A 21,948-nucleotide genomic window follows, 5' to 3' on the forward strand; every position below is an offset into this window, starting at 1 on the left:
ATACATCTAGGCTGGCCTGGGCTGCTGGGCTCGATTATTATCATTAAACCTAAGACCTAGTTTTGGGAAAGCAGTGTAGGTAACACTGTTAAGTACTGTTAAACCCCACTGATTAAACCCCACTGATTTTCATGTGAAGAAGTAAAGCATGATCCTTTACCTGGGAGTAAGCTTGGTTGCTGGCAATTGGGCTTGCTTCTGAGTAAACCCTCCTAGGGTCGTGATTCACCTGTTGGAAAAGTTGCAAAGTTGCTTCAAAGCAAAGTCACCGACTACCACCAAGCTTACTCCCAAGTAATGCACGCTTCAGAGCCAACAATTTTTTTCTAAACTAAAACCTAAATAGTCAGGTTAAATTGCCGTGTTGGCACTTTGCGATAAATAAGAGGGTTTTGGGTTGCAATTTCGGCACTCGGTCTCGAAAAGGTTTGCCATCACTGATCTGGGGGTGGTGGGGGAGAATGGATTCAAATGATGATTGTTTTTGTTTCAGAGACGGATTTAAGGCTCTATAAGTGCTTCTTTCTTTATGAAGATTTGAATATGAATTAGGCACACAATAGAGCAGTTCCTGGATACTAACCTAAGCCCTTGTTTCCTACTGGAGAAACTGAATGATTCATAGTAATAATTGCCTTGCTTTAGGTATTGCCTTGCACAGGTGTTGCCACTGCAATAATCAAGCAATCCACAGTCATTTCTCATGTCATACCTGGAATTGCCATGTCCACATATTCAGGGAGGTAAAAAAATACATCTTCAACCCCCAAGGAAAATCCACAGACATGTAAGAACAGCATGTCAAGGTTTGAATTGGTACAGCTGTGTTCCTTGTTGTCACACAAGAACTCTGCCTTACTCTCACACAGTGGAAGATAATCAAGATATTTCAATGATATGGGGATGAGACCACAAGGGATATCATTAAAAAGTATATGCATAATAGAAGTCTTGTTTTTATTCTGATATGCTGTTTGTGTATCCTTAAAGGTCAAGATAGTCCCCTGAGCAATCAGCAGATCATTACTGACCCGTGGAGTGACATCACATCACAACATTTACTAGGTAGCTCTAATCAGTTAGCTCTAGACTATTTGTATCCCATGTTTCTGTAGCTTTGTAATTTTCACGCATTTTTCATTGTGTAATGATAGTCCCTCGGCTTGTTTGATTCAAGGGGCAATTGGGGTAAGGCCATGGCCCAGAGGCAGAGCATCTGCTTTCCATGTAGAACGTCCCTGGTTCAATGCCCAGCATCTCCAGGATCAGATATGAGATGATGTGGAGGACCTCCATCTGAGGGTCCAGGGAAACACTGCCAGTCAAAGAAAAGAGTAATGACCTGGATAGACCAATGGTCTTGCATAATAAAGGGCAGTTTCACATATTCAGTTATGGCTCTACCTAAGGATCTGCACCCTGTCAACAAATCATTTGCCCATTTCGGTACCACAAGATCCTGTAGCCAAATCATTTGCATATCTCCAGATCTGATGTACTCACTGATCAAATGTAAAATGTGCTGATTCAGCACCCCATACTCAATGTCAATGAGCCCCTCTCACAAGCTGATTTGTTTATTGTCTTATCACAAGTTTATTTGTTCATTGACTTTATCCATAGTCCATCCTTTTTCAAAAAGACTCAGAACAGGTTTCCCACGGGAATGAGAAACAGAGATTATTTTAGCAAGAAGCAATATAAGTGTTTCACCATTTCAGTTCTAAGCAGGCTCAGAAGAAGTCAGCTTTGGGAAAACATATGTATTATAAAAAGGACTAATTTAATTCTTAGAAATGCATAACAATGAATGAAAGCATGAATGAATTGATGTGATCAGCCAGACAAGAGCAGAGAAGGCACACTCACTGGACAGATGTCTGGGATGTCATAGGCACTGCATGTAGGCCCTCAAAGCTTCACAAATAATTTGGCCTGAGAAACAATACTATGATAACCTCCTGGGTCTCTGATCACACTTGTACAGGCAAAGGAGCTATCATTATATTTAGTTAATTAATTAATTATTTTCCTCCCTCTCACAAAGTAGAAAATCACAATAAGAATTGCTTATAGATTCTCAAGCACTGCCAGTGATTTTATCAACAAATGATATTTTAGCACAGACTGTAGGCTTAGTGCCCACAAATTACTTCAGTAGCCACCTCTTGTGCTTAGAAAGTGACTTTGCTTTCATCTTTGGGGGGGGGGTCTCTGAGATTGGGAGCCAGGTGTGATTGTGCATAATGCAGGTGTACCTTTGGGAACCCAGTCATTCAGACTGTTACCTGAATTGGTGAGGACTGTTCCCTTTCAGTAGGGAAATTAGCAGGAATGGACCTACCATTGTGAGGGGCCAGGTGATCTACACCAGTTTAAAATGGGGGGGGGGTCCTTCAAAAATCCACAGGAAACCAGAATTTAAGAGTTGTTTGACAATTTTATTAAAGAACAAAAACCATAAAAGGTTCATACACAGTTTGGAAACACACACACACACACAAAGTTTCAAGGGGCCTAGCATTTAGACAGATGGGAAAATAAAGGTTTTGAATAGAGAAGTTATTGTGAGGAGGTCAATATTTACCAGTTCTACAAGAAGAAGGTCTGAGGAAGCAGAGTCCAGCACCTACATTGGATGCAGAGATAGGGGCAATGTTGGATGCAATGGAACCAAACTAAACAAAGTTCAGGGACCAATGGTGGAGGGGCCCACATTTGAGAGGGCTAGATACAGTATAGGAAAATTTGATCTTCTGGCAATGCTTAAAGGGAGGCAATCTTCTTGGACAAAGCAAGATTGCTACTGTGGAAAATAGTTTGAATTAGTCAGAGCTGGGGAGAGTCTAGCTTTTCATTACATTTTAGGAAGAATACATCTCTGGGCATTCCAATTCAAAGTACGGTTTGACAGCTGTCTGATAGAAGGGCAGGAAAAGTTATGATTGAACCAGCTAGGGAACGCTACTTGTGTTGAAACTGAGTAGCACTTGCATACTGTTTGTAAGGATGAGGACAGGTACGGCTTTTCCAAGATTGTGACTTTTGTTATCCAGATAGAAACTGCTAAGGCTTCAGGAAAGGTGTTTGCTGCTATGAATACTTGATAAGGGAATGGGGTTGAGAGAATTGCGGCAAGCAGAGCCTCCCCTATTAGTGTCAAAGTCCAAAATGTAGTTTTGGCATCCATCTTAATCTGAACTGTCTTTGACACAAAGAGAGATGATTGGTAGGGGCTTGGCATGGGCTTCATGCCAACAAGGGGTTGGGGTATAATTAATTACATTTTTTTGGTTGAATCTACTTCCTTGTCAGTATCTTCATTTCTCAGGATGAGGATGGCAAAGCTCTAACAATAGATGAATCCAGATAACCCAACAATCAAGTGGCAGAAAAGAGGACAATGAACAGAGAAATTTAAAACAAATCCACATAGCTCTACACCAGCATTGTATAATTGCACTTACCATGCTAGCATCAGCCCTCATAATTATATGACCAAGGTTGTAATTTGCATCATGGAAAAAGTGTCACTATTAGTTGAAGTAAGTCAACCTAGCTTTAAAGAAATTGTAATTCCTTATGACACCACAAAAGCCATTTTCACAATGTTTCACGATACGTTTTTGTTTGCATTTTCCCTTCCCTTCCAACAAGGTTGTCAGGGGGTGAAAGGGTGCACAAAACTGTTAAATGTTGGTTTCAGTTTTCAAGAATTTTGAATGAAAGCTTAGACTAGACTTGTGCATGAGGACTTGGTTTATTTACTTTTGGGGGGCCCCCTTTTTTATTAGTTCCAAAAAGGACTGTTTTGTTATTGTTTTGTTTTGTTATTGTCCCTTTTCTTATTGGTTTTTTCATATTCATAATTCTATTTTGTTATTATTTTCCACTCCTTCCATGGAAATCCTCTCCCCACCCTCTACCCTCCTTCCTCAAGTCTGTGCCTTCAAGGTTTTCCATCCAAACTGGACTAAACTCAGAGGAACAGTACTTTGCTCCTAGGACAGCTGTGTTGCTAAATTTCAGACTCATGGATTACCTAAGGAAAGGCATGTTTAATATTAAAGCCTGTGGCAGAATTGATAGGAAAGATTTCAACCAGTAATGTAGACAGCTCTGCAGTCACTTAGATTGAAGAACAGAGACACAAGAAATAGGCAGATTGATAAAGTAAGGACATTTGGAGTTAGAAGGAAGGTAACACATCTGGTCAGGCAGGTAGCAGGAAGTGATTCCTGAGGAAGATTTGCTTAGATTTGGGGGGGGGGGTTAGCAAGCAACAAAGAAGCGAAGGAGTACTGACTGCAAGGAAAAAAAATTGGCATTGCAAGGTACGGGCATTCGAAACAGACATGAATGCTAAGTAAGCTGCTCTTAATATCCTTCAGGACTGGAATGAATAGCTTGTATGGATATGTAATTCTAGTGACTATAGCTTGCAGTCAGTCAGGAAAGCCAAGAGCCTCTCTCTCCCACCTCCACCTAAGTAACACTGTACACTCTCTATGATCTTATTAAAAAACACACTGGCTACCTTGTAAAAGTAATACGCAATCAAAGCGAAGACTGGAATAATGAAAGAAATCCCAACAAAATAAAAGAAAATCATGGTTGGTTGTTTTTTCTCTCCCCTCCCCCCTTTACAGGTGGTTCAAATGGGGAATTTGTATGGTTTGTATATTAATTGCAAGCATTAAGAAACACTCAATTTTCGTAATTATTTTTTTCCAGTCCTTCTGTAATGAAATTGCTTTTCCCTGAAGAAAACAATTGAAGATTGGACTTCGACTTTGAGTTTCCTAATAGCATTTTTCATTTCTGTATTTCTTAGAGTGAAGATCATTGGGTTCAACAGAGGGGTGATGAGAGTATACATTACAGCAACAAACTTGTCTCCTGGAAATACTTTGAAGGGACGGTTATACATGAATATTGCAGGTCCAAAATTTAAGCTAAGTACCATAATCTGTGTTGTACATGTAGTAAGGGCTTTGTTCTTTCCTTCTGCAACATGGGTCCTAATCTTGATCAATATAACGGAGTATGACACAAGTAAAGCAGGGAAGATTATTATGAGGAGTACTCCACTATTAGAAACCATCAGTAGTTCGATAACGTATGTGTCAGTACAAGCCAATTTGAGGACTTGTGGAACATCACAGAAGAAGTTGTCCAATACATTTGGTCCACAGAAGGGCAGCTGAGCAAGGATGCCAATCTGGACAATGGAGTGAACAAAACCGCCCAACAACATTCCTGATACCAAACCTATGCAAACGTGGTGATTCATGATAAGAGGATACTCCAATGGTCTGATAATTGCTATGTATCTGTCAACAGCCATCAAAACTAATAAACCATCTGATGCACCTGCAGTGAAATGGAAAAAGAAAATTTGAGTGATACAACATTCATAGGAGATGGTATTGTGGTTTGATAGAAGGCCTTCCAGCATTCTGAGAGCAGTCACTGTAGAATCACTGATGTCTGTGGCTGCAAGACTATTTATTTTATTTATTTATTTTATTTATTTTTTAAGCTTATATACCGCCCCATCCCCAAGGGGCTCTGGGCGGTGTACAACATTAAAAGACAATATAAGCAATTAAAACATGTAAAAGCAGCGAAAACCATAAGATATTTCCAATAATATAATAAGCTACAGTAAAATAGATGGCGTTGTAATCTGCTATTATAATTCTGTCCCTTCCCTAAAGGGGGAAACAGCATCCCACATTCCGATCTAAAAATCCCTCCCCCTTCCAAAAGGGAGGAGTGGCGAGTCTGAGATGACAGCTGGCCCTGGTATCAGAGCCGGGGGCAAAGGGCACCATTAACGGCTGGTTCCTCCAAAGGCCAGTAGGAAGTACATAGATGTGTGGAGTTGATGCACAAAAATCACAGTGAAGATAATTGTGAGGTTCCCAAGCCATGTTGTTACATAGACAGAAAGAAAAATCAGGAAAAGAATGAAATTCCATTTTGGGTTCTGTGTGAGACCTAGCAGAACAAAGTCTGAGACTTTTGTAGTCTGGTTGTCCTGAGACATCTTTGTCACTCACAATTTACCTGGGAAAGAAAACAAGAAGACAATGATCATGTGAAAGGAATTTCTATCTGGACTTTATTCACTCATACATTATTTCATTGACTAAAAAGGCTAAAAGATTGTGCCCATGTAACGATGGCTCAGTTGAATCTCTGGCCCACCAATTACTTTACTGTCTCAGATTCAAGGAAATCAGATCCAAGTTTACATTTACCCGATCTCCCCGATTTAATTAGTTTACACTACTTGTTGGACAACTCTGATCCTTCTCTCTGTATGATAGTGGCAGACTTTCTCCTGGAAATTACTAAATGCCAGTAGATTTACTTCGTCCTAACAGGTTTATCCTGTATTGTATATGCTTTTTAATCTGTTTTTATTATTGTTGTACTGCTGTCTATGCCAATAAAGGCTTGCTTCTTATTTCCTTGAGCTTTGTAATGACAGGCTTTAATCACTTCTGGATATTGAAATCATGACTTAATACCATTGCTGATACATTTGTGTTAAGGCAAATTACAAATTTATTTTTTTCTCTTTTTTCCCACAGACCCGCACACACAAACTACCCAGAGATTGCTCTCCCAACAACAAATTACACTGTTTTATAAGTTAGTATATAAATTGGAGCATATTAGTTTTCCTCAAGATTGCAATTGCAATAACTAAACCAAATTCATATCACACTATAATAATTTGGCCCCATGCATTTGTTCATTATATCTTTCATAACACTTTTATTCCAGTTCTCAGTTTGGCACATTGTGTCATGTCAACATTCTGATGAATAAGATGCTCTACGGCTATTTTGGGACTTTCAGACGTTTACAGTTCCAGTTCTTACTGGAGTAATCTCAATTGAACCATTTCTTTTGAAATGCTCATGTTTATTGTGCTTTGAATGCTCATGGCGAAAAATGTGACTAAGGATCTTACCGTGCTGTAACTTTACCTTTATTTTTATTTCCATCCCAATAAAATGAGGCACCATACCAAGCAAGAAACGTCTGGAAGCCTGGTTTGCATTATCACCAAAGGATTCTCCAACAATTATTGGTTCTTCATTTTCTACTGAGACACACGTCATTCTTGCAGTGGTGTAATTTAGAAAGACGTTTCAACTTTCTCTCTCATGGTTCTCTGAGACAGAGTAAGATGGGGTTAGTTGTTTCAGAACCAGAATCATGACTTGCTGAATGTGCCTGATGAAACCTTGGTAATAATAATAGCAAAAATCCGCACAACAACCTTTATCTGTAAACCTTTTCAATTGCTACAATACAGCTTTATTAGAATAAGAAGAATGCTGTCTCTTATGTAACTTACTATCTGTGGGAATGAAAATGGGGAATCAAATCACAAGGGAGCCTATTAAAAATACATCCTAGATTTAGAAATCAAAACTACTGTGAAAATTCATTCCGAATTTACTGATGAGTGCTATTTTTTTAACGTACATTTTGAGCACACATTAAATATACCAAAAGAATTAAGTCAATGTCTGAATGACGAAGAGATGTAAGATGACAACAGTACCTGGAAATGTGAGGCATCAACTTGAAAATATTAGTTGGCTTTACTGAAATTCACATTCCTTCCCCCAAACTTTTCAGGAATATCTAAATATCTCATTTTTATTTTAGGCAGAAATTGTAGTATGGTGTATTCATTGGAGTGTCAAACTGTAGATCTTGCAAACCGAGTTTTGAACACCCTTTGTAACATGATCCCTTGCTAGGTGACCTTGGGCTAGTCACACACACTCAGCCTAACCTTCCTCACAGTGTTGTTGTGAAAATAAAATGGAGGAAAATGATGTAATCAGCTTTGCTTTCCCACTAGGAGAAAGGTGGGGGTATCAATAAATAAATAAAATAATGCATAAACCTTTTTGCTTTGCAGAGTTTTTCTCCCTTCTTAACAAAATATAGATAAGGATCAAACTAGTATATCTAGGGCTATTACATTCTTTGTTCTGACCACATATCCCCGGTCTGTTTTGTAGTGATTGAATCTCTCAAGCCTTAATCCAACCCTCTGACCAATACATTCAGAAGAGGGCAACCAAGATGATTAGTGGCTTGGAGACCTTTTCCTGTGAAGAAAGACTAATGCAGCAGTGTGAAACTCTGGCCATCCAGATGTTCATGAATTATATTTCCCATCAGCCCCTGTCAGCATTATGCTGATTGGAATTGTAGTCCATTAACATCTGGAGGGCCAGAGTTTCACACCCTCTGGATGAAAAAGTTGAAAAAAGACAACTGGGGGGGGGGGGAAATAAAGCTTCCTGAGTCAGAGTCCTCCTCCCATAATACTTTATTTTCTTCCAATTCCACCAGGTTCAGCTAGCATTGCCAACCTCCAGGTAGGAGCTGGAATTTTTCCAGAATCAAAAGTGATCTCCAGATTACAGAGATCAGTTCTCCTGGAGAAAATGGCAGTTTTGAAGGTCGATCCTATGGCATCATATTTCCATTGAGTTCAGTCCCCCCCTCCCCAATTCTCTTTTGAGGCACTACCACTAAATCTCCAGGAAGCTCCCAAAGCAGAGTTCATAACCTAACCTGTAATCAGTACCATGGGAGTATATTAGTCTTGCTTTTAATGGTGTACAATGCCTTTTACAGACTTTGGGTGCTTAGTGACTCACAAGGAGGCCTGTCCACCAAATAGTGCATGCCTCATTGATTGTATTATCCTGCCCAATCTCAAGTTTGCTCTCTGGAATGTACTGGCAACTCCTTGGGAAATTCCTGGAGATTTTGTGGCAGAGCTTGGGAAAAGCAGAGTTTGGGGAACAGTGGGAACTCAGCAGGATGTGATACCATCCATAACATCCACACTCCAAAGATTCCATATTCCCAAGGGGAAGCAATCTCATTTATCTGGACATCAGTAATAATTATGGGAGAATAACATCAGTAATAATTATGGGAGAATAACATCAGTAATAATTATGGGTTCCACCTGATGGCTGGAAACTCTATCGTCTCTTTTGGAGCCTCTTAGATGCAGTCACGGGTAGTTGCACCCTTATTTCAATGTGCAGCCCTTAAGTAGCAATGCCTCCTGTATTCCTGTGGGAACAGACTTCAAATGTCCATTTCACCTAACCAGAAATGTTTCTACCCTCACCCCAGTGGGAATACTCCGTCTCTTCAAACTGCAGAAACTTCATCCTGCTAGTACTATGGACCTTCAGACTACAACTATCAGTTCTCCTGGGGAAGAATTCCTGGTTGCGGGTGTTGGCACCAGGACTCCCACAAATAGCCACTTTCCACAAACTGTCATATCAAGAGTGTGTTACTGGCCTAACAGGGGTAAGGGCTTTATTAAAGGGAATCTCCACCAGCTGCTAAAAGTGTAACAGCACACATATGTTTTTTTAAAAGTAGCAAAGGGGAATGAACACTCACGTTGGCAGCAAGAGGGGCCAAGAGGAGATCTTTTAAACTGTATAATACGGGGAAGGAATTCTGGCAATGAATATTCCACAGAGTAATGCAAGAGTCCAAATTGAGTTTAAATGTTTTATATAAATTTGGTTCAAAAATGCATACACACAGTAAGACACAAAAGCACATACATTCAAGTTTCCTAGGATATAAGCAGGTTTGAAAGATAGATTGGATGATAGAGAAGGAGGGGGGTTTTCAGGGTAATACGTTACCTAACGATTCTTAGAAGGGTAGAAGTAGAAGGCAGGGATTCCATGCCAGCACAGAAAACCAATGAAGGACGAATTCATGTGTCTCAACATACCAACAAGAACATGTACAGGGCAAATGAGCAAAACTGTTGCAGGTGAACTAAACTTTTATAAGGTGGGTCATTCCTTGGTGGGAAAGGAACCAATCACACTAAGTTTCACATCTGTGCTGGGTTTGGGGGTGCTGAGGTAAATAGTCAGCTCATCTACTGCTAAACCTGGGACAATGGGGCCAAAATTGCTTTGTTAAGCTAAATCCCAGGAAACAGCTGACTGAAGGCTTCCATGCAGATTAAACTCTTGAGAGCTCTCACTGCCCAGGATATTCAGATTTTACTGCAGAGAACATTTAGATCAGGATAAAAGGTGAGTGGTTTTAGGAGAGTCATGCAGACAAAGTGTGGAAGGAAATGCAAAAGGAACAACTATTTGTTAGCTGAATCTGGGTTCCCCAGAAGAGATAGGGGAAATGACAGTATCTGCTAGCAAGTTTGCTTTCCATATTCTTTGTCTTTAACATTATCTTTCGCAAGGTGAGGAGTAATCAAGCTCATGCCCACAAAACAAAATGAGACCTCCCAGGTTATGCAGGAGTAACTCATCCTCTTGATTAGATTTTGTAAAGCAGACCTGTGACCTTTGGACATGCTGCTACCTGCATAGAGAAGTGTATGACAACTGGCTTCTGCCAATATGATTTTTGAAGCAGAAATATATATAAATAATATTCTGGGGGTCCTTTGGGTTGTTACAAGTGGGAGGAAAATAGTGGTGGTGCTTTATGGTTAGTCTCTAAGTTAATCATAGAGTAGAATAAAAAAAATCAGACTGTTGCCCATGCTACACAAAATTAACAGTTGGTCATATGGAGTTTTACAGGAAGGATGATGTTGGTTTAGCAGTAGGTCTGTCATCATTGTGTATCCCATGCCAGCAGACACACTCTTTTCCAGCTTTTCCATGAATGCAGGCAGAAGGAGACAATCATTGTTGGCCATCAAATTGCCATGGGGGTTCATGGGACCTGCTAAAATAAAACTCACGTGTGATGGAGAATGTAATAAGAGAAACTGGGAAGATTTAGCACACACAAAAAAAAGCTGGCTGGAGCAAACCCATCGTTTTTATTCTTTGATTACAAAAGTAATCATTTTTCTAATCATTTTTTTAATAGTATCTTTCATTTCTCTGTTTCGCAGAGTAAAGATCATCGGATTTAACATTGGAGTGATAAGAGTATAAAAGACAGAGGCAATCTTGTCTGCTGGAAACACCTGGAAAGGACGATCATAAATGAACATTCCTGGGACAAAATTGAAGCTCATGACTATGATTTGTGCAGCACAGGTCGACAGGGCTTTGTGTTTCCCATCTGTGACATGTGTTCGGATCTTCACCAAAATGACAGTGTACGATGCAAGTAAGATACAGAAGATTAGTGTGAGAAGCAATCCACTGTTTGAAACCATCAGCAGCTCTGTGACGTAAGTGTCTGTGCATGCCAGTTTGATGAGTTGAGGGACATCACAGTAGAAATTGTCCAGTATATTGGGCTCACAGAAAGGCAGCTGAAGTATCAGTGCTACCTGGACAATAGAGTGGGCAAAGCCACCCAGCCAAGCACCTGCAACCAACCCAATGCAAACACCTTGATGCATAATGAGTACGTATTGCAGTGGTTTGTAGATTGCTATGTATCTGTCAACAGCCATTATTACGAGGAAGAAAACCACTGCGCCTCCAGTAAAGTGGAAGAAGAAAATCTGGGCTGTACACCAATGATAGGAGATTGAATTTGTATGGGAGATGAGACCCCACAGCATTTTGACTGTAGTCACTGTAGAGTCACTGATGTCCATGACAGCAAGGTTGGCCAAAAAGAAGTACATGGGTGTGTGGAACTGAGGCATTACAATCACAATGACAATAATTGTCAAATTCCCCAACCAGGTTGTGATGTAAATGGTGAGAAAAATGAAGAAAAGGATGGTCTGCACCCTTGGACTCTCAGAGAAGCCCAAGAGAACAAATTCGGTTACTGTTGCATTTGTCACCATTTTTCCCCTTCGGAGAAAAAATATTTGAAAGGGAGGATTTTGTTTCTGTATATTACTCAATTTGATTCAATGTTCTCCAGTTTCCATTATTTCAATATTTTGTATTGTATGGGAATTGCATTTCTTCCATTGATCTCCAAGATAACTTGTCATAAGTAGACATAACACAGTGTTTGGAGCCAGAAATTGCACCTGAAACAAATTTTAAAAATAAAGCAAAATTAGTGGATTCAAAATCATAAATAATGCTGTGGTGCTGTGTCGAGTGAGGCTCCTGGTCACTCTAACATGAAATGGATTCAAAGCAAAATAGGTTGCTATCTTAAGTACACTGCTTTCCTTGTGGTAAGCCTCATGAAATAAATTAAGATTTACTTATTATTAGACCAGCTTAAGATTGCTCTTTGAATTGTATAATATACAACAGTCATCTCTCATCTCAATATATTTTTGTTCTTATTTTGTTTATTCGTTGGGCTTCTATACCGCCCCATCCCCAAAGGGCTCTGGGCGGTGTACAACAAATAATCACATATAAAATAAAACAACTAAAACCTTTAAAAGCAGCGATAAAATGAGCACTATAGTAACTAGAATGACTAAAAGTGGCGTCCAGCTACCCCATCTCTAGAGAATCATATTGGTCGGCCCTGTTTCGGCCTGGTTGACCCTGTTTCAGCCTATTGGTCAGCCCTGTTTCAGCCCTATTTCAGCCTATTGGTCGAGCCCTATTTCAGCCCTGTTTCAGCCCTGTTTCAGCCTATTGGTCGGCCCTGTTTCAGCCCTGTTTCCGGCCCTATTGGGTCAATCCTGTTTCAGCCTAATTTCAGCTATTTCAGCCCTGTTTGGATTCGGCCTATTTTCAGCCTGATGGTCAGCCCTGTTTCAGCCCTATTTCAGCCTGATGAGGGTCAGCCCTGTTTCAGCCCTATTTCGGCCTATTGATTAGCCTGTTTCAGCCTATTTCAACCCACAATGGTCAGCCTATTTCCGAAGCCTGTTTCAGCTGTTTCAGCCCTATTTGGTCCAGCCTGTTCAGCCAGTAGGTCAGCCTATTTCAGCCTATTTCAGCCCTGTTCGGCCTATTGGTCAGCCTCAATTTCAGCCCTGTTGGTCAGCCCTGTTTCAGCTGTGGTCAGCCGTATTTCAGCCCTATTTCAGCCTATTGAGATTCGGCCCTGTTTCCAGCCCTATTTCAGCCTAATGAGGGTCGAAGCCCTATTTCAGCCCTATTTCAGCCTGTTGAGATGGCTATTTCCAGCCTATTTGAGGTCGAGCCTATTTCAGCCTAATGGTCAGCCTATTTCAACCCTATTTCAACCCTATTTCAACCCTATTTGGTCAACCCTATTTCAACCTAATGGTCAACCCTATTTCAACCCTATTTCAACCTAATGGTCAACCCTATTTCAACCCTATTTCAACCCTATTTCAACCTAATGGTCAACCCTATTTCAACCCTATTTCAACCTAATGGTCAATCCTATTTCAACCCTATTTCAACCCTATTTCAGGTCAGCCCTATTTCAGCCAATGGTCAGCCATTATTTCAGGCTATTTCAGCCTGGTGGTTAGGCCCTATTTCAACCCTATTTCAACCTAATGGTCAACCCTATTTCAACCCTATTTCAACCTAATGGTCAACCCTATTTCAACCCTATTTCAACCTAATGGTCAACCCTATTTCAACCCTATTTCAACCTAATGGTCAACCCTATTTCAACCCTATTTCAACCCTATTTCAACCTAATGGTCAACCCTATTTCAACCCTATTTGGTCAACCCTATTTCAACCTAATGGTCAACCGTATTTCAACCCTATTTCAACCTAATGGTCAACCCTATTTCAACCCTATTTCAACCTAATGGTCAACCCTATTTCAACCCTATTTCAACCTAATGGTCAACCCTATTTCAACCCTATTTCAACCCTATTTCAACCCTATTTGGTCAACCCTATTTCAACCTAATGGTCAACCCTATTTCAACCCTATTTCAACCTAATGGTCAACCCTATTTCAACCCTATTTCAACCCTATTTCAACCCCATTTGGTCAACCCTATTTCAACCTAATGGTCAACCCTATTTCAACCCTATTTCAACCTAATGGTCAACCCTATTTCAACCCTATTTCAACCCTATTTGGTCAACCCTATTTCAACCTAATGGTCAACCCTATTTCAACCCTATTTTATCACAGTCATGCCAACCCTCTGTTGGCATCACAGCCATGCCACATACCTGTTGAGTACTGCAATCCTATGCTTATGAGGAATATGGGCATATTGTCATCTTCATTTCTAGTTGTTTTCATTTCTTGGAGATGTGAGCTTTTTAGTTAATGCCTAGTGCACTATTTCTGTGTCGTTCAGCATTTCTGTGTCATTCAGCATTTACATACTATAATCAGAATCACTTAATCAGGATAATTGAATAGAAAAGAATGCAGATTTGAACACTGTCATGTTTGGTTCTGGAGGGTTTTCCGGGCTGTGCGGCCGTGGTCTGGTGGATTTTGTTCCTAACATTTTGCCTGCATCTGTGGCTGGCATCTTCAGAGGTGTATAGCAGAGAAAAGTCTGTTTCTGACAAACTTTTCTCTGTTTTACAGAGAAAAGAAACAGACTTTTCTCTGTGATACACCTCTGAAGATGCCACTTCCACAAATACAGCTGAAACGTCAAGGAACAAAATCCTGAATACGACTTTCATAGCCTAAACCCTCCAGAACCAGTTGAATCCGGCTGTGAAAGCCTTCAGCAATACATTGTCATGTTTGATAAGCACAAGAGTGAAACACTCTGAGGTAAGTTCTCATAGAACTGTGGTCTTCAGTGTCTTAAAGAACAGCTGTTAAAACCAAGCAAAATTGTTTAAATCTAGCAGAATTCTGATTCCATTGAATTCTTTCACTTCACAGCTTCTAATATTCTGCAGTTGCCCAATATACGATATGTTCAGCATACTACACAACTTTAAGCTTCCAAACCAAAGGTAGCCCATGTTTTGATAGTACAAGCGGTAACAATGTACAGTTATCAAGAACCAAATCCTTGTCTGAGAGAAGAAAGTTACAGCGAGCTTACAAATCTCTGTTGATGAAACTCACTGTCACCTTTTAAGACTTTAGAAGTAATTCTTACTGTGATTTTCCAGTATGTGATTTTTTTTTTCAATGCAAGATATTCAAAACATCCTGTAGATAAGTCTAAGGCCCCTTCCACACACGCAAAATAATGCATTTTCAAACCACTTTTGCAACTGTTTGCAAGTGGATTTTGCCATTCCGCACAGCTTCAAAGAGCACTGAAAGCAGTTTGAAAGTGCATTATTCTGCATGTGCGGAATGAGCCTAAGCTTGTGCAACTAACTGAGCTTTGTGCAACGAACAATATAAGGTTATATTTTTACCAGTTTGGAAAGTTCAGCATCTAGGGAAAAAATGAATTCAAATGATGATTGTTTTTGTTTCAGAGACGGATTTAGGACTCTGTAGTATTAATTTCCTTATGAAGATTTGAATATGAATTAGGCGCACAATGGAGCAATTCCTGGATACTAACCTGAGTCCTTGTTTCCTACTGAAGGAACTGAATGATTCACAGTGATCCTTGCCTGGTTTTAAGTATTTATTTGCACAGGTGAGGCCAGTGCAATAATCAGGCAATCCACAATCCTTCCTTGTGTCATAGCTGAAATTGCCATGTCCCCTTATTCAGGGATGTAAAAAAAATACATCTTCAACCCTCAAGGGAAATCCAGAGACAAGTTGTAAGAATGGCATGTCATGATTTGAACTGTTACAGCTGTATTCTTCGTTGTCATACAACAATTCTGCCTTACTCTCACGCAGTGGAAGATAATCTAGATATTTCAATGATATGGGGATTAGCCCACAAGGGACACCATTAAAAAGTATATGCATAACTGCAGTCTTGTTTTTTTCTAATAGGCTGTTTGTGTATCCTTAAAGGTCAAGATAGTCCCCTGAGCAATCAGCAGATCATTACGGACCCATGGAGTGACACCACATCACTACATTTACTTGGTAGCTCTGATCAATTCTGATTAGCTCTAGACTATTGTGCAATGATACTCCTTTGGCTTGCTTGATTTCAAGGGGCAAGGGTAAGGCCATGGCCCAGTGGCAGAGCTTTCCATGTAGAACATCCCTGGTTCAATGCCGAGCATCTCCATTTACAAAGATCAGACATGAGAGGATATGGAGGACCTCCATCTGAGGGTCTAGAGAAACACTGCCAGTCAAAGAAAAGAATAATGACCCAGATAGAACAACGGTCTTACATAGTAAAGGGTAGCTTCACATGTTCAGTTATGGTTATACCTAAGGATCTGCTCCCTATCAACAAATAATTTGCACTTTTCCAGATCTGATACACTCACCAACCAGATGTAAAATGTGCTGAGTCAATGCTTTTATACCTAACACAAGCAGTTTTGCAGTTGCAAATATATGTTATTAAGAATGTGGTGATGAAAACACTATTTCAGAAAAAAAGATCAGTCTCCCAATTATTTTTAGCCATTTTAGTTAAATGTAACAGCAAAATTTAGGGGCATTCAAGATTTGTAACATGCCGAAACCTTTGGATGCTTAAATCCAGAGGTTGGAGCCAGGAACAGAAAAAGCAGATTTTTTTACAAGCCTGATAAAAACCCTAGGTTGGGAGAGAAATCTGAATTCTTAAAAAGGGTGGGAAGGAGAGAAGAAGAGAGGCTTTGGGGGCTTTCAGGGAAGGGAAAGAGGAAATATTGGGGGGGGGGATTAAGATGCTTCCTTCATGTCCTTGTGCCCCCATTATTTATATCAACTGCTTAAGAAACAAGACACTGCCACTAGCCAATTACTAAATAATACCAGAATGTTTGAAATATGGGGGGGGGGGGGAATTCTGACAATTATCCATGTAACTGTGGGAAACAGTGACATATATCAACAGAATACTGCCTAGTGTATTGAATGTTGTAAGCTTCTCAGAGCCCATTGTGAATTGGCAGCCTAAAAAATCTAACAAATAATAATAATAACAATAAAATGTGGGGCCTAGAAATTCAAGGAGAAACAATCATAATTATGAGCTGATGACATGGCCTGAAGAAGAAATAGTTTCGTTTCCCCCCCAATTCATTTTAGGTTTAATGGGAGAAATGTTTCTCTCACACATTGTTGTTTTCTTCTTTGTGATTGATTTTCATTTCTACTGGGTTCAGTAACCTATTTCAGATGAGGTTCCTCCCTTGTCCATCAAACTGGGATGAGATTCTCCCAGATTATGTCTCCTGCTGTCCAAAGGCACCCCTTGACTAAGCAAAACTGCTGAGTTAATTGACATAATGAGATTGAAATTACAGATCATTCTCCAGGTGGCCACTGTGGTACACTAGTTTTGAAACTACTGACAGACACAATCTATTAAAGGTGTGATAGTAATACATGTATTTCACTTCATTTCAAGCTAGAAGCTGACTTTGGGCATATGAAGTGAGAACCCCTTTGGGCATGTAAAGTGAGAGCCACCCCACCATTGCTCACATAGTGGAACATAGGGTTGTTCCTAACCAGCTTTTTTTGCTCTATCTCATCTAATTCTCCATTCTGTAACCCCCAACCCAATGACTAAGGCCATTTCTGCATGGCCACGATGAGGGTTGGGTCGGCATACATAACACCGACCCAACCCCCCCAGGACCGTTCACATGAATGGTCCCGGTTGTGATGGGGAGGACAGTGCAGCATCAGTACAGGCTGCACTGTCCCCCAATGCCTCACTGTGTCCTCCGGCCTCCGGCGCATTGCAGCTCGGAAGTCGCAGGGCAGGGGGGCATGTCCCCTGGCCTGTGCGACGTGCCGGAGGCTGGAGGACATGGTGAGGTGTTTGGGAAAGGGGAGGGGGAATGGTGCCTTCCAGCTGCTGCCGTTTGCACGGCAGCGGCTGGAAGCCCCTTTTCCCCAAAAACCTCGCTGGGGAAGCGAGGTCGGGAAACAGCGGCTTTGCGCCACTCGGGAGGCACGAGGGCGGCATGGCTGCGATGCAGCTGCGCCCCCCATGCGAACAGCTCCCTGGGGACGGCGTTTTTGCCATCCTCAGGGCGCTGTTTATGGCCTGTGTGGAAAGGGCCTTAGATTCAATGATGTCCAACATAGAATTTGTAGTTGTCAAATGGGACCTCTCTGTCTTTTTTTTTCAGCAGAAAGACTGATTGGATACAACTCAGAGTCATTTGATCCAACAAACAGTGAAGCAATTTGATTTGACCCATCATGATTACTGTGCTTAATTCATTAAAATGGAATCCAACATTTAATAATAAAAAATATTAATTGAAACAAAGCCAAGATGAAAGGAGGGAAGACACAAAGACACAACACTTTTAGAATCTTTTTAATGAAATTATAAAAATTTGGGCTACATTACAAAATTGGTATGTAATTAGTTGCTTTAAAAATGTTGAACATGCTCCTGTTTAGCTACTAAGCATGCAGTCCTGCTAAACTCAAATATTTGTAAGTGGCATTAAAGCATGGGATTTATGTTACATTTGTAACCTTTTTTTACATTTTTATCCCACTATGTTTGTTACATTTTATCCAACTATGACTTCAAGAATTGGTATATTTGGGATTGGATGCAGTCAACTCTTTTTTTCTCAATCAGAGACCCCTTCCGCACACACAAAATAATGCATTTTCAAACCATTTTCACAACTGTTTGCAAGTGGATTTTGCTATTCCGCACAGCTTCAAAGGGCACTGAAAGCAGTTTGAAAGTGCATTATTCCGCATGTGCGGAATGAGCCTAATATTCCTTCTTATTACAGTTCTGTCCTACGTGATTTGTTTTTGCAAGTCCCATTATCCCCGGTATAGTCATTTTGGTGATCAACGAGTTATCACCTGTTCCTTTCTTATCTTCAGAAGAGCTTGTCATATCCACTCTATGGTTTCTACCAAAAAACAATCCACCCTCCTGATGCATGATACAAACACATAATATGACATTATGCAAAAGGTTACTCTTAATAATGCAAAACACATGGATGGTTTCCGAAAGAACTATAAGCATATCCTCAAGGAGAACTTTAATTTTATGTGTGTCAGTTCCTTTTGAAGTTGACCGAATTCACAACACACAATAACCATGGTTTTCTTGGTGATGTAGGATGGCATAGTAGAGCATCAGATCTGTGAAACTAAGCAGAGTTGATACTTCAATCTACAAAGGGGTAGAAAAGTCAATGTCAAACCACCTCTGCTTGTAACTTGTCTTAAAAACCCTATGGGGTTGCCATAATTCAGCTGTGACTTGACACTTTACACATATGTATGATCTTGTTGAGGATACTTCTCAAGGAATCTTTTACTTTCTCATTTCTGAGACCATATATGAAAGGATTGAGCATGGGAGTCATCATTGTATTCATCACAGAGCCTACTTTGTTGAAATCCAGAACATTTCCTTTGGTAGGACGGACATAAATGAAGATACAGCTCCCATAATACAGTGTAACCACAGTCAAATGAGATATGCATGTTGAAAAGGCCTTCTTTTGGCCCTTTGCTGATGGTATCCTCAAGACAGCAATAATAATGTAGACATAGGACACAAATGTTATAAGAAGAGAGCCCAGTAGCAGTATGCAGGAGGTTCCAAAGTCAATCAATTCAGCCAGTGATGTGTCAGCACAGACAAGTTTAAGTAAAGGGGCACTGTCACAGAAGAAGTGATCAACTATGTTTGGGCCACAGAATGGCAAGCCAGCTGTCACAATGCTGGGAACTAAAATAATCAAGAAGCCACCAATCCATGACCCCAAAAGAAGCTGGAAACAGACCTTGCCATTCATGATGGATGTATAACGTAGTGGGTAACATATTGCCAGGTAGCGGTCAACGGACATAACAGCCAAGATGAAGAATTCAGTAGAGCCCATGAGGAAATAGAAGAATGACTGTGTAAGGCAGCCGACAAAAGAGATGATCTTCTTCCCTGTAATAATATTTACTAGCATCTTAGGCACAACAGTAGAAGTGATCATGAGTTCCAAGAATGAGAGGTTACTCAAGAAAAAATACATGGGTGATTGGAGGTGGTGACTGATTAGTACTAATGCAATTATCATTGCATTACCTACAACGGTCAATACATACACCAAGAAGAAGGCAACAAAAAGTAGAATTTCTAGTGAGTGAGTGCTCTGAAATCCCAGAAGGATGAATTCAGTCACAATTGTTTTATTACTTTCCTCCATATTTGAGTGCATCATATTTCCTGGGGAAAAATGGGATTGGGGAAGGAGAATGAAAATAAATTATTCTGGGAGGGAGAAAGAGCTAGCCTTTATTGGCCATTTGTTGGATCCATTCAACAGGCATTGAAAGTTTTGTTTGGCATAAGTTTCTGTTGGTGCAAGAGATCTTCCACTGATGGAATGAACTGCTTCCACTGGAGAAATGTTCCACTGTTAGAAGAATGAAACTTTTGGATCCAACACCTTAATACCATACTGTTGTGCTTGGAGATTCCACATACAGAAGAATAACAGTAATACTTTTTTCCTGGGATCTCCTACTTCAAGCTGAAGGTAAGGACTGGCTGCTGTGTGGTTTCCAGTAAGGAATGGTGAGAAACAAATCTTACCATGACATGCCTCTGAACATGCCAGCCATACATGTGTCATAAATATTAGGACAAAAACTACTAGTCCACAGCTACATGGTCCAAAAAATCCACCACAGCCAGTGATTCCAGCCATGAAAACCTTTGGTAATACACTGAAGGTGAGAAGTTTTCATATTTGAGTGCTTAATGAGAATAAAAACCTCTGTGCACCCTAAAATCTAGGCAGAAGAGTTGGATGAACTCTTTGACACACTAGTACATTAAAAACATATTCTCTCTTTCTGTGTGTGTGCGCACGTGCGCATGTGCACGTGCCTGCGTATTTCACAGCAGTGAAACATTCCCTCATGTGGTTACTTACTTGCAACCTGAACTTATGCCATCCAGAAAAAAACAAAAAACAAAAACACTCGGTTTTGCTTTATGTCTAAACAAACTGAGTTTCTTCTCATGCTATAATTATGATTTTTGATTTGAAAGATGCATTCTTAGGTTTCCATGGAGGTATATTTATACACAACTGAATTAACATTGCCCTGACTTAGGCTCATTCCGCACATGCAGAATAATGCACTTTCAAACTGCTTTCAATGCTCTTTGAAGCTGTGCGGAATGGCAACATTCACTTGCAAACAGTTGTGAAAGTGGTTTGAAAACGCATTATTTTGGGTGTGCGGAAGGGGCCCTACATTGCTCAAGGTAGCTGGCCCAATCTTGTCAGATCTCTGAAACTAAGCAGGGTCAGCCCTGGTTAGTACTTGGATGGGAGACCACCCAAAAATAGAAGAGTTGTTTTGCAGGAAGAAGACAATGGTTGTTACAGTCCAATCTGGGGAGGTGGGGAGCTGAATCTGCCTATGGAGGCAGCATGGAGCTATGCTGGTAGATTTGCCCTTCCTGAAACACTTACCCTGGAGGAGGGGTAAATCTATTGGAGGGTATCACCATAACCCTCCTCAGTAAGCAGACACTGCTCAGAGTGCCCCATTGATACTCCTGTGCCCCCACTGCCTCTGCCAGTGTAGTGGGGGGCATGCCAGAGACATGGTTGGGGGTGGAGTCAACATTAGTCGGCTTTCTCCCAGCCTTTGCCTGATGGAACCCTGGAACCGGGGGCTTTTTTCTTATCTTCCAGCATTGCCAAGAAGCTTTCTTGGAGGCTGCAAGCCATTGCCACAGCAGCACTACATCCCACCACTGGGAGCTCTACAATGGGCTGCAAGTAACTTGCCTTGCAAACTTTGCAAGGGGTCACTGTAAGCCGGCTGCAACTTGACAGCACTTTACACACACACATTAACATTAAGTCAATAAATTAGAATAGTTAAAATCTGCAACTGTCAAGATTAGGCCATCAATGTCTAAAATCTAAAACATCAATCACCTTTTAAAGAGCCGTAAAATAGGAAGCTTCTGAGTGCAACTTTTTTTTTTTCCAGTGTTAGTATCGAAGATAATGGAACTCACCTAAAGATGCTGTT

At 40.6% G+C, this 21,948-nt stretch overlaps 3 protein-coding genes across 3 annotated transcripts; all 3 read right to left on the reverse strand.

Moving 5' to 3' along the window:
* Window positions 1-4,720: 4,720 nt before the first annotated feature.
* Window positions 4,721-7,228, reverse strand: LOC125444105 (olfactory receptor 4D2-like). The gene is made up of 3 exons (XM_048516543.1): window positions 7,005-7,228; window positions 5,859-6,072; window positions 4,721-5,507 (listed from the first exon to the last, which is right to left on the reverse strand). Exons 2-3 carry the CDS (start codon window positions 6,050-6,052, stop codon window positions 4,721-4,723), a joined length of 981 nt encoding a protein of 326 aa, XP_048372500.1. The 5' UTR covers window positions 6,053-6,072; window positions 7,005-7,228.
* A 3,663-nt stretch (window positions 7,229-10,891) lies between these two features.
* LOC125444757 (olfactory receptor 4D1-like) lies at window positions 10,892-11,824 on the reverse strand. The gene has a single exon (XM_048517401.1). It carries the CDS (start codon window positions 11,822-11,824, stop codon window positions 10,892-10,894), a length of 933 nt encoding a protein of 310 aa, XP_048373358.1.
* Window positions 11,825-19,139: 7,315 nt separating this feature from the next.
* Window positions 19,140-20,096, reverse strand: LOC125444106 (olfactory receptor 49-like). The gene has a single exon (XM_048516544.1). The coding sequence runs from the start codon at window positions 20,094-20,096 to the stop codon at window positions 19,140-19,142; it is 957 nt and encodes a 318-aa protein (XP_048372501.1).
* Between the last annotated feature and the right edge of the window lie 1,852 nt (window positions 20,097-21,948).

Source organism: Sphaerodactylus townsendi, linkage group LG15 (assembly GCF_021028975.2).
Source record: "Sphaerodactylus townsendi isolate TG3544 linkage group LG15, MPM_Stown_v2.3, whole genome shotgun sequence".
In the NCBI taxonomy this organism is placed as follows: domain Eukaryota; kingdom Metazoa; phylum Chordata; class Lepidosauria; order Squamata; family Sphaerodactylidae; genus Sphaerodactylus; species Sphaerodactylus townsendi.

What these genes read in the sequence shown, in the direction of transcription:
- LOC125444105 (XM_048516543.1), bottom strand. Translation starts at nt 6,052, where the DNA reads ATGTCTCAGGACAACCAGACTACAAAAGTCTCAGACTTTGTTCTGCTA. An exon ending in TCTATGTACTTCCTACTGGC is followed by an intron (nt 5,508 to 5,858) that starts CTTTGGAGGAAC and finishes AAATAAAATAAA; the next exon opens with TAGTCTTGCAGCCACAGACA.
- LOC125444106 (XM_048516544.1), bottom strand. Translation starts at nt 20,096, where the DNA reads ATGGAGGAAAGTAATAAAACAATTGTGACTGAATTCATCCTTCTGGGA.
- LOC125444757 (XM_048517401.1), bottom strand. Translation starts at nt 11,824, where the DNA reads ATGGTGACAAATGCAACAGTAACCGAATTTGTTCTCTTGGGCTTCTCT.